The 21,989-nt window shown below is 44.1% G+C and overlaps 1 protein-coding gene across 17 annotated transcripts in view; it reads left to right on the forward strand.

Annotated features, from left to right (window-relative positions):
* CADPS (calcium dependent secretion activator) overlaps positions 1-21,989 on the forward strand; it is a 225,469-nt gene that overhangs the window by 175,062 nt on the left and 28,418 nt on the right. For 8 of the 17 annotated variants that reach the window (XM_050904397.1, XM_050904403.1, XM_050904400.1 and 5 more), the window contains 4 exons: positions 9,490-9,645; positions 12,556-12,703; positions 18,515-18,589; positions 19,662-19,745. In XM_050904397.1, the coding sequence (XP_050760354.1) occupies positions 9,490-9,645; positions 12,556-12,703; positions 18,515-18,589; positions 19,662-19,745 (463 nt within the window). Of the gene's footprint in view, positions 1-6,194; positions 6,342-9,489; positions 9,646-12,555; positions 12,704-17,162; positions 17,178-18,514; positions 18,590-19,661; positions 19,746-21,989 lie in introns of all 17 variants that reach the window. The other 9 variants (XM_050904396.1, XM_050904401.1, XM_050904398.1 and 6 more) reach the window with 4 other exon arrangements.

A 21,989-nucleotide genomic window follows, 5' to 3' on the forward strand; every position in this document is an offset into this window, starting at 1 on the left:
CCGTGGAGGGATAGTGCAGGGTTGTGCTGCTCGCGTCAGCCCCACGGCTGATGGCTGCACGTGTCCCTGTGTCCCAGGGCAGCTCTGCCGGGTCCCAGCTCCCTTGCCTGTAGGATTAGGCATGCAGAAACCATAGTGAAACACGGGCGAGATGATTCGAGCAGAATCAATTATTAAATTTGGAGAACTAGGAATTTACCAGCAAGAAATGGGTAGCCTGAGAGAAACCCAAATTGAACTCAAGAGCTGGTGAATGATAAAAACGTGGCATGTGCTTTGGATTACTGTTGTTATTTCACAGGTTTTGAAGCATTGCTGAACCCTGTCATGCTTGCTCTAAAAAGCCAAGTCAGATCCTACAAAGGAAAAGAACTGACTTTTCCTTCTAATAAAAGTATTAAAAGAGAAAGATCGACCCTTTGCAAACAGCATGAGTCTGACGGTGCCTCAGACAGGGGATTGGGACCAGGTGACCTCTGGAGAGACTATTTTCCCTGCTTTTTTGTGATTCTCTAGGCAAAGTTAAGTGGCACTGCACTCTCGGAGGTTGCTGTATAAAAGAACGTGTGGTCTTTCAGGGCTTTTCACACCAAATATGTTCCGTTTACAAGGAAAAGAGATTTTGTTCGGCAGCCAGCCTCACATATGCAACCTGGAGTCTGAGTACCCAGGTTTTTTTCCTTTCTTTCTTGTGCATCCTCGGCATCCGTAAGGATTCTGCCTGCCAAATCTCAGGACTTTTCTTGACACCTGATCATCCCCTCTGTTTTGAGTGGGGTTAAGTGGCTGGCATTCAGGAGCCTCTCTCACTTTCCATTTGCTGTCTTTGGTCTGCAGGCTAACAGGATTAAAAATTCTAAAAAATCTTGTTTCAAATAAGCAGATGTGACCCAGAAAACATACAAGAAATAGATCTTTCGAGTAGGAGAATGCCATTTTTACAGCCACTCCTTCAAGCAGAATTGCACTTTGAAGTTAGCATTAACTTTAGTTTCAGAGCTCTGCTTTAGTAATGAATATGTTTGTATTTCCTTGTCTGTTATGAAACAGAGGCAGTTAATTCTGTGTACCTGTCTGCCTCAGTCAAGCAGTCAATAAGCAATTTGTTCTGCTTTTTTCTTTTTGTCAGAAGCTGACATCATTTTGGCTTTTAATGACTTTAGTGGCATAACTATAGGTGTCCATAAGTACTTGGCTGTGGTACTTGGCTGTGGTACTTGCCTGTCAAAATGCTTTGTCCCTGGGTATGCCATTATCTATCATTTTCAAGTTATACTTTGACAGTTATAAAAGATCTTTGCTTAGGTCTTTTGTAATGGTTATCCCTTTCTGGAGTTCCAGTTACAGAGTGGTTTGAGCGTTGCAGTTTCAAGTGAAAGCCCAGGATGGACTTGGGTATTTAAAAGATTTCTTCCAGCAGGAAAGTGGGTGCTTTTCACAAGAAGCTTGTGTCCATCTGGTGAAAAGATGCACTGTGCGTTTTTTTTCACTAGTTGGTATTTTGTTCTTGTGTCTCGCACACAAAAGCGCAACTTGCAAATGCTGGCTTAATGCGATGTGACCCGGTGAAGGAAGGCACCAGCGAATGCACAGAGGGTGGGCACATGCAGTGTAAGGGAAAAGAGGGGTGTCGTTCCTAGGATCTTCTGACACTTTTGATGTGCTGTTCAGAACTAAATGTTAAGGCATCTTCATCTTTTGCCTCCTGGGCAGACCACCTGCTCCTCTTTGTCTGATGGACAGTGAACTTGCAGAAAAAGTCAGGTCAGAGACTTATTTTGTTTGATTTGCCCTCCTGTATCTACTGCCTTCGCCCCCCACGTGTCCATACTGCAGCACAGTTGAAGTTTTGGCCATTGATTCTCAAACAGTTTCGATCAGCCAATTCCCATCCAAGTCATGGCCTTCCATTGCCACCTCTCCAGCAGACCTTTTTGGGAATTGGGAACACTGCAGTATGTTTTTCCATGGCTTTCCTCTGCTTTGAAGAAAGGCCTTCAGGTTGGCCAGAAAAGGTAGATCATCGTGGCTGTCTGTTCCACCGAGCTTACTGTTGTCCTGCTTTGGATCTCTACAGTGAATTGTGAGAAGGAAATCTCATTATCCCCTGCTAACCAAGGAATTATTCCACAACATAGAGTCTTTTAAAAGGGTTTCTCTATGCTCGTGCTTGCAATCAAGGCTGAAATATGTAGCCCTCCATAACCTGACCAGATGGCAGTTTGCAAGCATGTATTTCTTCTATTTTCATTGCTGAATACTCTGCACCTTATGCTAGGAGGAGTTAGGTATAGAAATCACAAACAGTGAGAGAGATACTGTTAAGAATTGAAAACATGGGGGGGAAAAGCATCGATGTAATGTGCTCATGAGGGCTATGTAATCTGCCTCTGCAGAGCTGCTGAATTTGCAGGGGGTCCTTGCCCTATAGCTAGAGCAGCTGGTGTGCTTGTATGAATCCACGCAGAGAAATGTGGAACACTTGTCCTTCGCACAGTCATCCAAATACGGAGGATACAGAGTAGGTCTGTTCTCTGGTGAGTTGAGAGGTCTTGGAAAAGTAGGGTTTGCAATGGGTTTTTTTCATGCTAGCTTCTCGGAGAACGCTGATTTATCTTACAGCCAGCAGACACGTACGTGTGTGTGTGTCTCTGTGTGTGTGTGTCTGTGTTGAAAGATCTTTTTGAGCAAATGCTAAAGCCAGTGCAATGACAACCAGTTTCAATAACTTGACTAGGATGTTACTCATTGACCTATGGCTGTCTCTACCGCACTGTAGTCCTGGCTTTAGCATCTATTAATTGCTCACTAGCCCTTTGGAAACTATTTATAAATGTATCATTAATATAAATGTAAGAACTTGAACAGTATGGTTATACTAATCATTTTATAAGGTTGTACTACTACAAAATGCTAGTGAAAAATGTTTCCCCTTAAAAGAAGCACCGTTGTAGTGAAAATGAGTATTTTTGTTACTATTCTGGGTGTCAGTCACAGGAAGAGCACAGATTTGACTGCCTACTTCACTATCAAGCTCTTTGCTTCACATCAAGGCTTTTGTGAAAAGATTTGCTCTTGAGCATTTGCTCAGCCTAGGCAGTAAGGTAGTAAGTGTTTATAGTGACGGAAGAGACAGGCGTTTGCGTCTTCCATCACTAAATCATTTCAGGCATCCCGTAGGAACTGAGCATTTAAGTATGGACAAGGGTCTCGTTTAGCTCTGTTCTGAAGCCAGAAGACAACTCACTAAAAACACTGTGATTTTTCTGCCCTCCTTTCAGTACTAGGGCAGCTCTACAGGAGCAGCCCCTGTGCAATTGGACTTGTTTTCTGTGATCGGTGCTACAGTACAGTGTGAGCGTTGGGATGTTGGCCAGGGGTATGTTGCCAGTGTGTTTGCACTGAGAATTTCCCAGCAGACAGTACAGGTGAAAGCCACTTACCCAGCTAGCAGGCACAAATGGGGGTGAATCAGAAGAAGCCAAGAACACAAGCAGTACAGCTCCAGAGAATGCGTCTTTTATCAAACGTATCAGGATCCAGTCCTGAAGCTGAGTCGTCTTAAATCAGACAGCCCTCATCTTGTTGATGCAAATGCCCACATTCCCTGCCTGATGGCTGAGGTTATATTTAGCCATCTATATTAAATAGGCATGGCTGGCTTCTAGAAACAGTTTCTCATCTTGGACCTGTAGTTTTATGGTCTGAGCAACTGCAAGCTGGAACATTTGTTGGTAATATTAATCATTTTTTACAGGTCTCACTGCAACTGTTAGTCAGATAATTAGATCGGTTGAACCTGCAACACTGTGCATGTCAATTCAGGAGAATATTTTTAAAATTAGTTACTGTATGTTAACATAATATACTCCATTATTTTGCTGTTTTGTTTTGTTTTAAGAGTACTAACTTATTCTTGCAACATATCCTTGCATCAGCAAAATAATGTGTTGTATAAAAGAAATATGTTTCCGTGTGAATATAGTATACTGTTTACTCTAGAAGTCATATTTTATTAATACAGTGTTTTTATTAATATAACACTGTCACTTCTTGAATTTTAATATTAAAACCAAAAGGTCCTCTGATTTATGTATTTACCATCTGGCTAAGTTATTTAAGTTGCTTTTCCTTATACATTTATATGTTGTCCACCTCTTGCTATTTCTTTATTTATTCCATATCAGTATCTAACCACATGCACTGCCATTTCTGAAGATTTAACACTCTCTCAATCACTATGGAGTCTGTGTCTCATTCAATAATCATACCATCTCAATAGCAGATACAGTATGAATGGAAACAATGGACAGCTTTGTTACGTTAGTAAATTCTCATATCTGCTTACTGCCTAACAAAGAGAACAAGCAGATAGCGTGAAGTCAGATCTACTAAGAATCATAGAAACAAAAGAAAACAAGAACATACTTTTTTTTTTCACTAGCAAAAGACTTTAGATTGTGCTTTCCCTCCCCAGCAAGGGATTTTATTGACAAAGGGAGAATGAGGATAAAGTCTATTCCCTAAGACTTGCCACCAACAACAAGCTGAACTCTTGCAGAGATGTGGTTCAAATCTTCTGTTGCATTAGGAAACATACATTCAGTATAGCCAGCTCAATTCCATTACTGTGGGTTTTGATATATAAAACTTGCAGTAAGAAATGGAGTTCAAAATATGACTCAAGGAAGTTGCAAAGATTTTAATATGCCTTGAAAGACGTAGTGTATAATTTGATAGTTTCCTGAGAGTCCAGATAATGCTGCCTGTACAGTAACTGATTTAATCCAAGGGAATGGGAGAGACCTCCTAAGGTGGCACGTCCTGGTGCAGTCACTGAGAGCAGGGAAGTTTGAACGCTGAAGCTGTGCCCACGCACATCAATAGAAAAGCACAAAAAAGTGCAGGGTGAAGCTGAAATCTTGAAGTCCTGATTCCATTTTCATTGAGCCCAAATAATGATCCGGTGAAAACGGTGTCAAAGCATCTGGTTTTGTTCCTCAAATGGGACTTTAAAATCATCTATGGATTGTGTCCCAGTGTGCCATATAGTATTACTAGGTTAAGGCAGAAACAAGATATACTTCTGAAACTGGCTTCTGATTCCCAAATCCTGTGACATTTTTATTTTGCATAAAAATTAACTGTGATGAGATACTCATTAAAACAGAATTAGACCAATTATAACATCTAGAGACCTAGCACACTAAAATACGTCAGGGTGTTTTGCAAACTTTGGGCGTGCGGTGCTGTTACACCGCACATTGTTTCAGGAGAGTATGTTGCATTAACTTAATGCACTGGCTCACTTTTAAAAGATCTCTATTTGCATAACAGTTGCACGTCTGAAAATATTTATTGAAGGCATGATGCCCAAGTACACATGCTTGATAAATTAACCTTTGAATGTCTTAATCACCCCATGGCCCATTTCCAGCCAAGAAACATTCATATACCAGTCCTGGATTTATTAAGTGCAATTCATTCAAGTGCACACGTAGAGCTGGGCAACCTTCAGGACCCATTTTCTCCACACCCAGGAATGCAAGGGCAGGATCAGGGCATGAGTCTTCACTGAGGAAGAACCTTGTTGTTCACCGTTTCATTGCTCCAGATTAGCACATCTTCGTTATTTGTAGAGTACAAAATAAACAGAGAGGTTTTGGAGTGAAATCCCGACTCCTGAATTTGGTGGCAAGAAAAACTCTTATGAACTTCTGCAGGGCTGGAGTGTCAAAGTCTCTGTTTAATATTTTGAATCCCAATTCTCTAGTAGATCTCTTAGTTTAGCTCTTTCATCCAACCTAACTGGGTGTGTAAGAACTGAGGCTGACTTCCTTACAAGAGAGATTTTTCCAAGGAAAGGCTGCTCTCTGCACTTTGAAATGGTATCAGGACTTGAAGGTGGAGTTATTTTCTGTGGGTGTTTTGAGTACTCTGTTAATTTGCAACTTTGTGATTCTTCTTCTTTTCATTCTGTTTTTTTTTTCAGTAACTTGCTTTTTATTGCAGACTGCAAACCCAGTACACTTAAGCTTCCATACTCATGCTTCTTTCTGAAATGTTTTGCTTTAGTTTTTTAACTGTCGTCGTGCTGTGAACTTTGCAGATTTGTTTATGAGTGTCACGTGCTTCTGCTACATCTGCATTGTCACTGTTATGGTATTTTTTCTTTCTGTCTGTTTCTTCCACAGGAGTTTAACAAGTAATCTGCCCAATGTGAATCTACCAAATGTGAATCTCCCTAAAGTACCAAATCTACCAGTTAACATCCCACTAGGCATCCCACAAATGCCTAGCTTTTCTGCACCGTCATGGATGGCTGCTATTTATGATTCTGAGTGTGTATTCAGTTCAAATTAGATCTCATTTAAATTTAAAGTAATCTTGGCATGGATATGTATTGTTTGTTTCTGTGCATTATATAAAACTTTAAAGAGTGATACAGTTAATTAGACGTTTTCTGAATGAGACACTAGTGAATTTCTGGCATGTGTATTTTGAGAGTTTTTTTGTATAAATCTTGAAAATTTGTCTTACTCCCACTGAGAGTTTGAGCAAGTATCTTGCTTTACAAAATAGCTGTCAACAATGGGACATGGTCTGAACAACATACGAACCGCAGAACTTATAATGTGACATTATGTGTCTCAGCAAAGAGCTTTGTCCAAAAGAGAAGATGAACCAATTTCAATGCCAGTCAACCAATTTCTGTGGACCAGATGTAGATCTAAAAGTGCATTTTATTTAATGCAATCTCCACATTTCCCAGATAATAATTTTTGTCTTGATTTTGATGAAACAATTTAACAAAGAGGAACACCCTGCAACAGTTTTTATTCATGTTGGGGGAGGCCCCAGAGAGCAATTTAAGCTCCATAGCCATCATTACAGCCTGAATAATGCCCTGACCAACTAAAGAAAGATATTTTTAATGTGAGCTTTAGATTATGGCCTGGAAAATCGGGCACAATGTCAAGCAGTCCATCTGTAGGAGCCTTGTGCTCTGTGCTCCCAGCTCCCTGTCCAAGTGTCCCAGGGTGCACAGGTGGAGCTCAAGGGGGACATACCGCAAATCCTGAGCACAGATTAGGCAAGTTCTCTTCTTATAGCAGATTTCCCTTAGAAGTCCCAGCCACCAAGCAGTGTGGAGGGTGGTACACAGTGGGCTCAACCCCAATCTCGTCATTTGAGATAGCTCGTCTCCCGAGATGTCCTAGCACAGGAACTGAGATCTTGCCAGTTCTCCTTCTAAATTCCTAGAGGGTTATTTAGGGTTGGCATGGGGTGGTCTCAGCCAGCACTGCACAGATGTGTTGCTTTTTCCCTACCTTCTCACTTAAAAGATAAAACCGAAGAAACCCCCCAAAACTACCCCCTTCACTGTTACTGAAACACCCTCGATTACATCTACACCTGGAGTCCACCAAATGCCTCTGCCATTAGCCTCACGCAGGCTGTGTTGCAGAGCAGTGGTAACAAACCAAAGGAAAGCAAACACTGATGTTTGATTTTTTAATAGATTTTAAAAACTTTTTAAATATTAGCACGGTCATTTATGTTTCAAAGCTATACAACTCATATTCATGCTAAGATAGCTATATTAAAGGCTAGCTTAGGCAGTTGTCTGTAAAGAGTACTTGGAAGTTTTAATCTTTCTCTGTGCATGCTTTGTGGTATTGCCCTTGAAAAGATAAGAATCATGTCATGACAGAAAATTGGATAATCCCTCTGAAAACACTTGAGCATCAATGGTATATTGCAAGCTGCCTGCATGATTAGAGTAATTGCAGTGCTCACAAGCGAAATATTAACAGTGCATCTTGGAAATGAATATACTATATTGTTTACTTGCATGGAGCCCTAATCAAAAGTGAGAAAAAGACCAAGAATAATACTTTCAAAATTTTGAAACCAAATGGATGTCATAATGTTGCTGTAGTAAATACCAATTATTGTATTTGTATATATTTAATTATTTAAAACATAAATTCATGCAGTTCCAAAACTGGGTTTAGACTGTTAAAGCTTATTTATACCCGAGCACAGGTTTGAACCAGGCGCAACTAAAAACTGGCAGTAGATGAACACTTGAGACCGTTGTACAAACTGGTCCCCTGGTTAAAGGAAATGCCTGATTCTTTATCTTTTCATCTCCCTGATTTCCTTTTACTCACCCTTCCCCTCCATCAAGGACATGTTACCTGTTGCTTAGTGTCAGATGCGTTTCTCCTACAACCGAGACGACTCATTCTTTATCTCGTTAACTCTGTTAGCGCAGGACCCCGCAGGACCCCTCTAGCATGTTGGGACTACGGTTCTCACCTTGCAGTAGCCATGTATGCATTAGCTCCGATCTCCTCTAGCATTATGTCAATGCAGCTGGCATCTGTCACAATAGAAACACCCTCCCTCATCTGTTTCTATAGATGATGTCAGCACAAGTGGTAATGCATGGTGTGTTAAATATCTTATGAAGTACCGTGTTAGCATTAGTGGTATGCGAGGAGGGGGTTGAACCTCTTGAAGCTCCCTCGGTAATTGTTCTGAAAAAAAAGTGAGGGAGAAGGAGAGAGGGAGAGAAAAGAGTTATGGATGCATAAATTTCTCTGCACAAACAGAGCACAATCCAGTTCTGTATTTTTATTCTGTAAGTGGAGGTTTGAGATATAATTATACTGTGAAAAGAGCCGGTGTAGCTACACACTGCAGGACCAAAGACTTCCACCTGGGCAGGGGTGTGGGTACGAGAATATACACTTGGGAGAGAAATTCAGAGTTTTGTGACAGACCAAAGATGTTGCAAAATGAATTTTAAAAAAATGGAAATTTGTTGTCCTATAGATGCCTTTGCAAGAGGCAGACCTGTGAAAAGGTGCAGCGGTCAATCCTGCCAAAACTCCTGGATACGAGATGTCTAGTGCCCTTAGCTCGATTGATTTACCCTGATTTTTTTTCAGCTGTTCAAGAGATAAAGTGTGTCCTCGCTCACCACTTGTTAGCACTGTCCCTTACCTGGAAACGGGGGCCTCACTGGGGGGGACAAGGCAAACTCAAGGTATAATAATTCGGAGGGGGGAGAATTGCATGAAACCCTAAATCTTAATAACTGCATACAGTCTAGTATGGCAGTTATTATTGATCGAGGATTTTCTACCACAATTTCTAGCCTTAATTCTTAATAATCACATACGTTAATGTGGTTATTAACTAAGGCTGATTTTTACCATACACACATTCTTCCTGTTAATATGTGTAACTCATAATGTTGTCTTACTCATCTGGTCTGGAAAGTTTTGTGGGTTATGACAGTAAGGTAGATTAGGCAACTGTATGGTAAAACTCAAAATCCTGATGGTGGAGATTGCCAGCGTTGTCCTGTGTATGAAACTACTGTCTGCTCTACACTTGTTGCAGGAATGGTCTCCACATCAGGTTACAAAGAGCCTGATGCCACTTATGACTTTTGTTCTCATTTTGCCCTGCCAGCAACGGATCAGGCACCTCGGAAGATCTGTTCTGGAAACTTGATGCCCTACAGACCTTCATTCGGGATTTGCACTGGCCTGAGGAGGAGTTTGGAAAACACTTAGAGCAACGCTTGAAGCTTATGGCGAGTGACATGATCGAGTCCTGCGTGAAGAGGTACGTGCCCACGAGTGAACTAGTCATGTTTCTCATAGAAGCTCACAGGATGCAACGTTTTTTTCTGTCTTATTATCAATGAAGCTTCACTTCAACCACCATTTATTAGTGACCCCAGCTCACCTCTGCCCAGCACAGGCGTGGTGGAAAGCCACCCTATTGCTGTGAATTGTGGACTCTCCCAAGCAAGCAATTCTCTGTTGAGACTCTGGAGAGTGCATATTCAAAATAAGGCAATAAATCACCCATTCTTTCAGGCTTTATAGACAGTTACTTATTTTCAGTGCCACACATGAGGCCAAGTCTTTGTAAATGCAGTTTGGTGTCGACGAGGTTGACTGCTGAAGGCGTAGCCCTAAGATCCCAGCACCCACCTAAAAAACACAGATCCATGAAAAAACAAGCAGAAAAGTGATCCCAAAAAGGGGATAGTGTGTAGCTTGGCACACAGGTTTCACATCTGCTGCCGATTGAGAAAAGCTGTTGTATCATCAGCCACATTATAGGATATTCATCTGCAGATCTTCCAAAACAGAGAGGTTTCTTTAAAAAACTTTTGAACATACAGGCAGCTGTCATTTTGAAAGCAAAATCTTAAGGTTAAATTTCCAACTTTTCCACAGTAATTTATGTCCATTTGGCATCAGAGGTGATGAGGCAGGAAGAAGAAATGAACTTTGCATTCGATCGATTGTGCAGAAATTAATAGACAAAGAGACGAACCAAAGGAAAGATGGGTGCCAAATACAGCTGGTACACGCTAATATTAGCTGCAATGTGTGATGTGGCTGTTCTGTACCACAGTTGCTTGGCCACTCTGCAAGTGTGAGCGTGGCATTTATTGTTCGCACGTTCCTCACAGTCTGGATGTGCAACGTCACCGTAGGAGAAGGCACATTCGGTCCCTGAGATGTAGGCAGGAGGCTCGCCCGCTGGAAGGCAGACAGCTCGAGGCTTGCTCTCCCACCATTCTGGAATAAACCCCAGTGCATTTTAAGTGCAATGAGATGGTCGTGATGTCTTTGGCATCGAGCAGGTCCCCCTTTATTGCAGCAGCTCATCTTTGGTCCTTTGGCTGGCACAAACACTGAGCATCAGCTGTCCTCCAGTTGTCAGACCATCCTTTAGGAGCAAACCCAGTGCTGAGCTCTGCTCTCTGCTCTGCCCCCAGCACCACCAGCAAAACACTTATTTTCTCTTTTTTTTTTTTTTTTTAAATTGGAACCAAGGCACCTTTGCTGCACCTGCAGTGCGGTTATAGCTGCGATGATCTATAGAAATCAGACCAGGTTAGCTCTGCTGAGATAGCTGGGAAAAATAAGCAAGTTTCCAGGTACATCTGAAGAAGGGCTTGTGTGCCTGAAAGCCGGGGTTTTTTTCCCAACTGCTTCAACCTTTCTACAAATATGTTGCCCCTCTGTAAAAACCTGGCCCAGCTTGTAATGGTATGACTATATATAATGGTTCTGAGCATAAGTAAGTAGGAACATGCTCATCTCTGCAAGGAGATGGAAAATCCCAGTCACTTTGGGTCCTTTCAGTAATTATCAAGATTCTAGTCCCCGAGTCCAGGCTAAATCTGGCACTGGTAATTAAATCAGTTCAAATGCCACTGCTGATGTAAACCAATATGCTGCCTTCCCTATTTATATCACCTGCAAACAGGGCCTGGCTAAGGTTTCTTTAGCAATTTCAGTTTGACACAACATTTTTCTTCGCGTCTGTCTCTGAACTGTTGAATACCATGGAGGAGCCACCCCGCCTTCCACACTTGGTTGTATTTCGGTGCTGTCAGGAAAGCAGCCCTTGCAAGGAAGGCCTCTTTCGCTAATAAATCTGGGCAGGGGGACCTATGTACCAGCTCAGATCTGATCCCAAGAACGGGAGTTTCACATTTATAAATGAGTTTTCATTTGCATAACCCTTGGGGGATCGTTCAAGATCAGAGTTATTCCTGAGCTGTAGCTGATATTATTTGTTATTTCTAAATTGAAGCTCCTATGTTAATTTGTTGGCAGATTCTGTCTGATGTGATAATTGTTCTGTGTTAGGTTAGATTAGTGAAGTACCTCTGGAATCTGCAGAGGGGCTCCAAAGAAAGGCAAGGCAATGCCCACTGTACTGCAGAGTATTCCCCATGTTAGAGTCACAAATGCCTTGGTATTTTAAAATATGACACAGGATCGAATTCTGTAGCCCTTGGCCCAGCAAAGCTCTTGGTGTAACACAGTTTGCAGCTGCCAGGGATGTCAAATTTGAGCTCAGTGAAACGTCGGGAGGGCAGAGAGGTGCGGGCTCGTGCGATGCGTGTCCGTGTGTTCATACACGCACAACTGTGCCTATGCACATTTTGCAGATGTATTCTGGTCAATATGTATGGTTCAGGGAAACCACTTCTATGAACTTATGAGACAATTAGGAACTTTCAGCAAGCAAATACAATCATGTAGACCTAGAAATGCAATGATCTGGCAATGTCCTTTCAGTCAAGCGATGAACAAGTGTCTGTTATTTGTAGTTGATAACATGGAGTGATAGGAGCTTCCTTTAATGCATCAGGCTTGCTATTTGTCTGTGGTTATAAATCAGCTAATGCAACCAAATTCTGGGTGTACATTGACACTGCTGTTTGTAACATCATCACACTGTTTATCAAGCATGAGAAAGTCATAGTTTCCCTGAAACCGTTGCACACTTTATAAATAGTGTGTATTCTGGAAAATGGGTTTCTTTTTAAACTGGAAAATCATTTTTAGTAAAAGCACATTTGTAACAAGTGCACTATAACACTTCCAGCAGCGTTCAGCTTTCTGGTTTCTCGAACTCTTCTCAGTATTGTTTCACATTATTATTATTAGCTTCAGTATGTTTAAAAGCAACTGAAACATCTTTTTCTACTTTCCGTAACAGAACCAGGATTGCATTTGAAGTAAAGCTGCAGAAAACCAGCCGATCAACAGATTTCCGAGTCCCTCAATCAATATGCACCATGTTTAACGTCATGGTGGATGCCAAAGCTCAGTCAACAAAGCTTTGCAGTATGGAAATGGGCCAAGAGGTAAAAATGCAGGTTCTTCCTTTCACAGCTTTTAAAGGCAATGTCATGAAATTTCCTATCTCCTGTTGTGCTAGTTTCAGAGACGTTATATCAGTTGCGCATTTAGCCTTCCATACAGAGTATGCAGATGAATATGCAGAGGGTTGCGCTCAAATAAATCTAATGAATATAAACATTTGGAATCCCTGTCACTTAGGAGTGGCTTTTTACAAGAACTGTGGTATGCTTAAGGTATCTCTTAAGCTTGGTTGATGCATGGTGACCATACATACTGAGTCATTAACTGCAACTTGGAGCCAGGTGTCGGCAACATACTTTCTGTATATGACTTTTTTCTGCAGACAAAAATAAGGAAAACAGAAGTGCCAAGTTGTTGCTGTGATGCTTGTAAGGAAAAAAAAAAAACAAAAAACAAAAATCCAAAACACCAAAATAGGTAACTTCCAATAGTAGATTGAAATTCCAGCTGCTGTGACTTCCTTGAGTATTGGCTGTAATCAGCACACTTGATGATCCTGGATTTCCAGGTTCTTAATGACTCAAGTTTCCAAACAACAAATCTGTTTTAATTAATTGCTGATTTTTTTTTTTTCTGCTGAAGCCATATTTGCAGGTTGAAGTTTCTGTGAATTGATCTATGAATTAGAAAGACATGGTAAATTGGACTAGATTAAGTGCATCATAATGATCGCTTTGCTACAGTGGCTTCAAGCCAAATTAAATATTCATATATCAGTCTAGAATAAATTCACAAATACTGTTTGGCTCTCCTATCCTGCTGCTTGTCAGCATTTCCTAGATAAGCCCTTTCGCTACAACTTTCAGTGGTCAGATTTTGCAGTGAATCATTTCAAGTTGGTTTGGTTTTTTTTAACTTGTTTACATCACCCTGTTCCTCTGAGGGGACTTGCTCCAAAGGCCACTAGATGCAGCAGGGATCCTTGCCCTGATGTCAGTGGTGTTTGGATCAGATCCAGCCGTTCTTTTTATTTTTCTTATACATGTTTCAGTTATGACATTTTATTTGTGACAGTCACCTTGCAAGAGAGGTTTCATACTGCTCATCATCAGGTTCTTCCCTTGTCCTCCAGGTCAGCTGAAGCAGATCTTGAGTGGGCTTTTGTTGTCCAAGCCTGGACATGAACTTCTCTACCATTTTCTCTTCCATATTCATACCCATTTATCTCCCCAAATCCCTCAGCCTGCAGCTGCTGCAGCATCTGCCCTGGCAGTGCCCCGTCAGCCAGGAAGGGCCATGGTTGCGACGCTCCCCACTGCAAACCAGGATCAAACGCTTGTGCATTATACTACCCCAGTCCCTGGGGAGGGGGATGTTTTGGAGATCAAGCAGACTCCAATATCATGACAGAGCAAGCTCACTGCATTCATAAAACTATGCAAACATAAACTGTCAGGTTAAGTATACAGATGGCACGAGACCAGTAACATCAGCTGCGTCTGGATATAGTGTGACCAGGCACTCACTGCATCTTTCCATGCTAACTTGTGATGCTCTGTGCTTGCCGCAGTTTCCTCCAAATTTTGAGCATCAGTCGCAATGCACATTCAGCCTGAGTCAAACTGCAAGTGAGAGGGGAGCAGGCGGCAGCGCGGTTGTTTCGCTGCTGATCTCAGCTGCAGAGGGGATTAGCTCTGCAAATCTGCCTATGCCGCTTCAAGAAGGTGTTTGGTACAGCAGCTCGGAGACAGCCTAACTCCTGTGGCAAGCAGCAGTTGCTGGGGCATGAGGTTTTTAACAGATAGCTTAACTAATAGACCTGTAAAGCCGATGTAAATTATTGGTGTATAAGTTAGCATTTAGGGCTGCAGTATTTTATACACCCTCCCTTTTCCTTTCTTTCTTTTAATGAGTGTTCCTACCTCCCCCTCCATTCACTTGTGCCACTCCGTATTTCGGCTACCTCCATCTCCTCTTCTTGAAGCTGTCTAAACCTGTGCGCTGAGATGGTTGTGCTGTGGGGGGTAAAAGTTAAGATATAGATCTGTCATTACAGCCTGCGAGGGGAGGACAAAATGCCACCCCGCCTCTTCCAGTCCCCGGTGGAAATGATGAGACAGTCAGATAGACAGCAGAGGGATGAGAAATGGGGTTTTGAGCCTGTGTTTTCCTCCGTAATTCGGGGAGCTGGGTCTGTGCATCGTTGAGTCCCCCTGTCCCCCCATCCCTGGTGCGTGGCAGCCTGCAGCCCCTCTGGGGAGGGATGGACAGGGAGGGAGGGACAGACACAACTCGCTGACAGGACCCTCCTTCAGTGCCGCAGCCGCTGTGTGGCTCCTCAAATACGTGGTCCCTTTGCAGACAGTTCGAAAGCAGCAAAAAGGGCTCAGATTGCCCACCGCGGTGTTCATGCAGGGGCGTTTGCCCAGACCTAGCCGGAGAAGACACTTTGATTGGAAACAAACCAGTGATTTTTCTCACGGTCCAAGCTGTACGTGGGCAGAGACTCTCTCGACACGTTATTTGACCTCGCTCCTGCGGTTTCCCTCCCACCCCAAAGGCCTTCCCTTTAAGACCACCTTCAGTTACACTCACTTTAACAGATACTTGTATGCATTTTGCGAGCATTACCCTGTGAAACAAACACCCATCATTTCATTTCCATTTCCTTGTCTCTAAAGGCAGCTGTTAAAACATTTGGTAAACATACTTTACCATCTTAAATATTTATTTTTCCTCTGAATTTTTAATACATCTAAGGGGATAAATGTATGTATTAAATGTTTCTCAGTTGGTCTAGTATGTTTCTATTTAATATCTAAGGTCAGATGGTCCTTAGAGAAATACAACGTACACACAATCTGTTACATGACAAGGCAAGATACTCATCACATAAAGTCAAGTTGAATCATTGTAGTGCACTGATTATGGATTGTAATAATTGAGCTAATAGAAAGCTGTGATGAACTCGATCGACAGCGAGGGCCACACTGGGTAAAACAAACCAGTTATGCGATCTTTAACCTCGGGCATTTTCATAAGAAATGTAGAAGGAGCTGTTAGAAACGCTGGTTTACAAGCCAGGCGTCTGTGAAAGCAGCACCAGGCAGTCGTTTTCCAAACGGCCATCTTCTCCGACCCCGTCCTGGCCAGGGCTCGTCTCCCCGAGGTGGAGCTGGGCCTGCAGCGCGGGCAGTGCAGGGGGCACATTGCTGCGGCTGCCCCGGGGCCGGACCCGCGGCCTCACGGGCCCTATTCTGCACGGTCACTGGCCCTGTTCTGCACGGTCACTGGCCCTGGCGCTGGCTGCGAGTCTGCCCCAGGGATTGCAGCCGCGACGGGAGTGAGCGATCAGAGTCCTGCGACACTGCCTTGGTGCATGCACAGGGTCCTCTCCTGCTCTCAGAGCTGTGGTTTTATTCCATCAGGGCTCTTACTTGCTTTTTAAACAAGCTTTTAATTGAAAATGCATCAGTCAGTGCATTTCACAGTGTATCGTTTTGCACATAGCTAGCCATTTTTGAGTTAAAACTCATGACTTACCCAATGAAAGCAGTTAGCTAAATCCTTGGTTGTGAGGTCTCCCACACACACAGAAAATGCAGTTGCAGAAGGAAAATGTCATGGGGAAGGCACCCCCAATATAGGCACAACCCCTTCTTCGTCTCCCTTAGGAGGTCCTGGCTGTGTATGTCGAGGATATCAGCACCTCCTACCCGTACCCAGCTGTTACAGGTCCCCGTCACTCCGCAGCTACATCTCCAGCTGTGCTGGGAAAGACCAGGTCAATCCTGGGAGCTGATAAGGGCTAACTCTGCGTTAAACAGATTAATCATAACTGTGATCCCATAAGGGACTCGTATATGTCTTGACCTGCAAAGCAGGACGTGGAAATGGGAACTGCAAATGCAAATATCACTTGCTTGTTCGTGTATGTTTTTTCCTCTGAGTGGGCCCAGCAGATCGCAGCCTGTGGCGTGGTGGTGCCAGCCTGTCCTCCCGCCGGGGTGAGGCTCTGAGTAGCCCCAGCCAGGACTTCGGCTGGGATGTGCTGCACCACGTACCCCTGTCCTGCCTGCCCTGCCCTGCCTGCCTTGCCTGCCCTGCCCCTGCAGCAGGGCTCACCCCTCAGGCACGTCCATCCCTGGTGAAGGGTGTGCAGCTGCCCCGATGCTGAACCCTGCCTGTCGACAGCTGGTTGCCTTCCTCTTCGGAGCGAAATAAAACCATAAGAGATTGTCAGCAGTTAGGTACAATCCGGTCCCTTCCCCCTGTTTTACTGCCTGCAAATACTACAGGTAGTGATCTCTGATATTTCAGTGAAAGGAAGTTTTGATCACATTTCATTTTCCATTGCTTATTGTTTCTGTGCATGATGCTGTTGTTCTCATACGTCTCTTTTTTTAAAAGATTTTGGTTTATGTATTGTTTATCTTCATATGTTCTTTTTCCTGTCTTTTGCACTTTCCTCTTTATTTCTGTCCCCAATCACCTGAAAAGTTTGCTAAAGAGTGGGTAAGTGTGTCCTACTTTTATTTTCTTTTTTCCAAATTCCTGTATTAATACGTTACTGTCATAGAAAAAAAGTCCCCAAACTGTAGAGCCGTTCAGAGACTACCGATCAGACACTGAGACCAACATCTAGCATTTGTAAAGCCCTCGCAGTCTTCCTTCTCAAAGTCTGATTAGTATTTAAAGCAGATTTGTCTCTTTCAATGTGATTTGATGTTAACATTTTAAAACAATATTAATGCCAAGTGGTAATGAATATAGTGACTAGCACCAGTGTTTGAAATGTTTGACTGAAAAATCAAATGTTTTGTGTTGGAAAGCAGTCATAATCAGTATTTTCTCAGTCCATTGAAAATAAGAATATACTGTATGTTTTCACTAATTAAATCTTGTATTGGAAACAGGTCTTTTCTAAATTAGTAGAAGACTGTATTTTAGTACCTATTCTAGCCATATTGCAGCTGATTGCATCAGAGCTCCCAAGCTAAGCAAGGTTTGGCATGTGCAGAAATTGGGCTGAAGACTCAGAAGCGCTGATGCTGCAGGCGCTGGTGTTGGTCAGCCGGTTCTGAGCTAGTGCCACGGGATCTGCTAACACCCCGGGCTCGGGGCTGCACCGCCTGCTGGCTTTTGCATGGGACAAAAAGACTCATCTTGGTTTGTCGGGTGTTTTTTAAATCTATCTCATAGTCACTGAGCGAAGCGTTTAAATGAGTGCTTAATTTGAGCCATGTGCCTGCTGAATCCAGTGTGTGACACAGGCTCAAGTGCTTTGCTGCAGTAGATGGGAAGGGTGCAAGATCATTCCCGGTGGTTCAACCCACTGCAAGCTCCCCTGGCTCAGCAAATCCTCCCCACTCCCCTTCCAAGGGCTGTGTGGTTTGTGGTGCCCTAGGCAAGGGCTGCCCGTTTCCCTCCAGCGGCAGGCGTATCTCATTGTCAGGTGCAATCCATGTGCAAAATGAACAGGATAATGCCTGCAGAACTGAAGCAAAAGGACTTCAGGGTCTCTAGGAGCACGGGGTGCTGGTGCTCACAGGGATGGCAAAGCCTCCCCTCCGACATCTGCGTGTGGCTCCCGGAGCTGCGGGCACACAGAAGAGGGCAGGGTTTGCCCATGCTTCACAAACTGATGTAAGATTCTCCTGAATTCAAGGTCTCTCCTACAAGTGTAAGTAATCACTGGCCACTGTAGTGGAGCACAGGGTAATAAGCTGCGTAATTCTTTGGTTTAATACTGCATATTGTGGTTTACCAAGGGAAGAGGCTGACAACCGAAGAGCTCTTGCCTGTGATCAATGCTAATATTTTCCTCCTCCCTTCCTTTTATTTTTCTTTAGCACCAGTACCATTCAAAAATAGATGAACTAATTGAGGAAACCGTCAAAGAAATGATAACACTCCTAGTGGCAAAGGTAACCTTCGACTTCAGGTGAAGTGATTCACTGTTAACATTGCATTTTTAATATGTGTGTTTCCATTAAAATGTGACACATTAAGATGTTGAATTGGCTTCTTGTTTCTCACAGGCAAGATCATACATCTCCCAGTCCTTTCATGGTGACTCTTTGATGATTAGGAACTGCATGAGATGTAATACGCTGCTGGCAGGATTGCCATACTGGGCCAGAAGTGGTTTTAAGGAATGGGTGTTATGTTAATGGGGTAACACCCCATGGTCAGCATCACCCCGTGGCACTGAGGGTAGCTGCAGTCAGGGGGGTGGCACTGCTAAATGTGCTGCGTAGACGTTGGGGTGGCACGCAGAGGTGGTCACCACTCCTACGCATGAGGTTGTGCGGACGAGATAACTTGTCTTGTGCAAGATCGCCATATGCTCTTCTAAGAAATTAATTTAGAGGTGACAGTAGTGGGAAATACGTTCCAAAATGTCAGGTTTAATTGTTTGGAAATTGTTTTTCATCAGTCGGCTCCTCTAGCTCAGCTGCCAGCATTTCCCTTGGGTTGTTGTGTAGGTCTGGTGTGCTGCACTAACACAGAGGGGAATTGGTACGTAGGGAGAAAGATGGTGGGGTGTGTTTTCCTCTAGTTTCAAACTTTCTGAGAACAAGTCATCCCTATTATACAGTGGAGACCTTTAAACATAATCCGCCAACATATGCCAGTTCGATTCTTCTGCAAGAATACCCAGCTAGCTGCGTGCTTGACACTGCATACTGGGAGCAAGAATCACCGGCTTCCCCATCTGGAGAGGCTGTGCTGGCTTCCCCGCATGCTGCACCCACCTCCTGTCCCCAGTATCACCCACGACACCCAGGGATGATTCCCACCCACTGAGAGGTGGACTGTGTAGCACCCAAAAGGCAATGCTCCTTTCTCCCCACTCCCCGGCCCGCTGTGCTCGGGGACAGGTTGTCCGTTCCTTTGTCAATGCTGAGAGCTCCACTGGCTTCTTTGAAACTGATGCTGATTTTTACACCCTTGTTCAATTAATAAAAATAATTGCAGTATTTTTTGTCTCCGTAGTTTGTCACCATTTTGGAAGGAGTCTTGGCCAAACTGTCTAGATACGATGAAGGAACTTTGTTTTCTTCTTTCCTGTCCTTTACTGTAAGTACAGACAATATTTTCCTTTCTTCTTTTTTTTTTTCCTGAGCTGTAGTCTCCTGCTCTCCCCGACTAGATCAGCTACATAATAATTCTGCCATTCTGTGATGTTTGAACACTGTAACCCCCACGTGAATAGACAAACAACCTGTATGCAGATATACAGTACCTAAACACCCAAGATGCATAGGCCATTGTAATGTAGCACAGAGTAAAGCCATCTCCAGTCATCATTCAGGTTCGTGGAGTTTATTCTGTTGAGGATGCGTATGAAGATGAAAAAAATCATTGCACTGTACATGCAATTTCCCTAACTAAAGAAGTTGCTTCATTGCCACCTTGCATGACGGGTGTGTTCCTCGCAGTCTTCTGGCCATCACAGTGATCATCTTAAGTAGTGAAAAACAAAATAAGGGAGATCTAGGGAGTGCCTTTGTGTTTCTAAATGAGAACAAGGGAGGGGAAATGCCATGAAGTTATGCAGCACAAGGTGCCTCTAATGACACATTTCTCCCTAACATTGCAGAACCAATCCACAGCTCATCCCATTACGTATTTCCTAGAAAGGTACAGACAAGAACAATATCTGTGCAAAATTGGCCTCAGTGTGCACAAGGGTTTAGCAATTTGAGCTGTATTCCAGAAAAGTGTTGTGACAGCTTCTTAGGACAAACACATAGCAGCTGATTTACAAAGGTCATCTGAAAATTCATGCCACAAAGTTTACAAACGCATCTTTTTGCAAGCCTGACTTCTCTTAGCTGAGCTCACAGACAGGTGTGCACCCAAATGCATGTGTCTGGGGTTGCTTCCAAAGTTGCATTAACATTTTCACCCACCAGCCCTGCTGCCCACATGCGCAGCCTGTCCTGCGCTCGCTTGTTCTCGGAGACTGGGCAGGAGGCAGAAGGCACTGCTCTGCAAACTGGGAAGGCTTTCCAAAATCTCATTCAGGAGTTGTCTTAGCTACTTGCAATTGTCTGTTGTTTGCTACTCTTGGGCCCTTTTTGCTGAGTTTGAGGCAGTTTTGTAGCATCCGTTTGGAAACAGGGATGGATGGAGGAAGGCTTACCAGCGGAGGCAAGAAGCTCTGCTCATGGGCAGCTGTGTGCACACAAAGTCTGGCAGCTTATCTAAAGCACCACGAGGTTCAAACTAAGCATCCTGACTTTTCAGGTGTGCTGGAGGCACTTTGTTCTTCAGAGAAGGAGGGGAAGGGAGGGTGTCCCACTCACTGCCCCACAGTGCAGCTCTTCTCCCAGGATAACCCCTGCGTGGTTACAGCCCCGGGGCTGTGCTCGTTCCTGCTTGGGGGGATGCAGGGGATGGCTTGGAGTGGATACCTTCCCTCATTCCAGTGCTGCGGAGGGTTAGGAGATGCTCGCGTGCCAGCAGCAGAGGATGTGGAGGCGGCAGCTTTCCAGGCATCGGAAGTACCAGCATCAGCCCGGGTAGACAGCGTAATGTGCAGCCCTTCCTCCTCTGTGAATCCAAGCTGTTCCTCGGTTGATGCTGCGCTGCTCCCACCACATCCTACTGTTTACGCTGCCGAGTGCTGCTCCCTTCGATTGCTGAGCGAACCCTCCGGCCATGCTTGGGCTCTGGGCACCCATGAGGAGGCAGCACGTAGGTGCATGGGGTTCAAGCATGCTCCTCGGACACTTACTGACAGTTAACTGCCCCAGCAGCAGCAAAACGGTCTGTCCCACTCCGACGGCCCCACAGCCTTTGAACCTGGCCTCATAGCTTCAGTTTCCTGAGTTTCCAGCCGGGAAGGGATGTGCATTCAAATAGTTACTGTGCGTGGTGTGTGCACGTCCCCAGGAAGGTGCTGAGCCCTCGCCCCCAGCAAGGAGGCTGGATGCACTGCAGAGGAGCAGGAATGCTCCTTTCCAGGCAAGGGACGTCTCTCGTTTTGGCCCGCTTGTTTGCTGGGAGCCACTGGGCAGCACCAGCTGCAAGAGGAGGCTGAGGAACAGCCCCGACCCCTTTGGCACTGGGCTTAGAAAGTCTCCCTTCCCTGCAGTAGTAATGTGATTTGCTGTGTTTAGTCTTTGCAACGATAAATAGAGAAACTCTCTTGTTACAGCATGCTTGCACCACCTCCCACGTTTTCCCTGTCTGAACAAATACAACAAAGTGTGATGGTCCAAGCCGCTGAGCTCTAGAAAGCATTAGTCTCCCACCCCCTTCCACCGACTTCTTTCATCGCGTGTTTTCCAGGCGCTCTGCAAGTGACATGTAATC

Source organism: Gymnogyps californianus, chromosome 13 (assembly GCF_018139145.2).
Source record: "Gymnogyps californianus isolate 813 chromosome 13, ASM1813914v2, whole genome shotgun sequence".
NCBI lineage: Eukaryota > Metazoa > Chordata > Aves > Accipitriformes > Cathartidae > Gymnogyps > Gymnogyps californianus.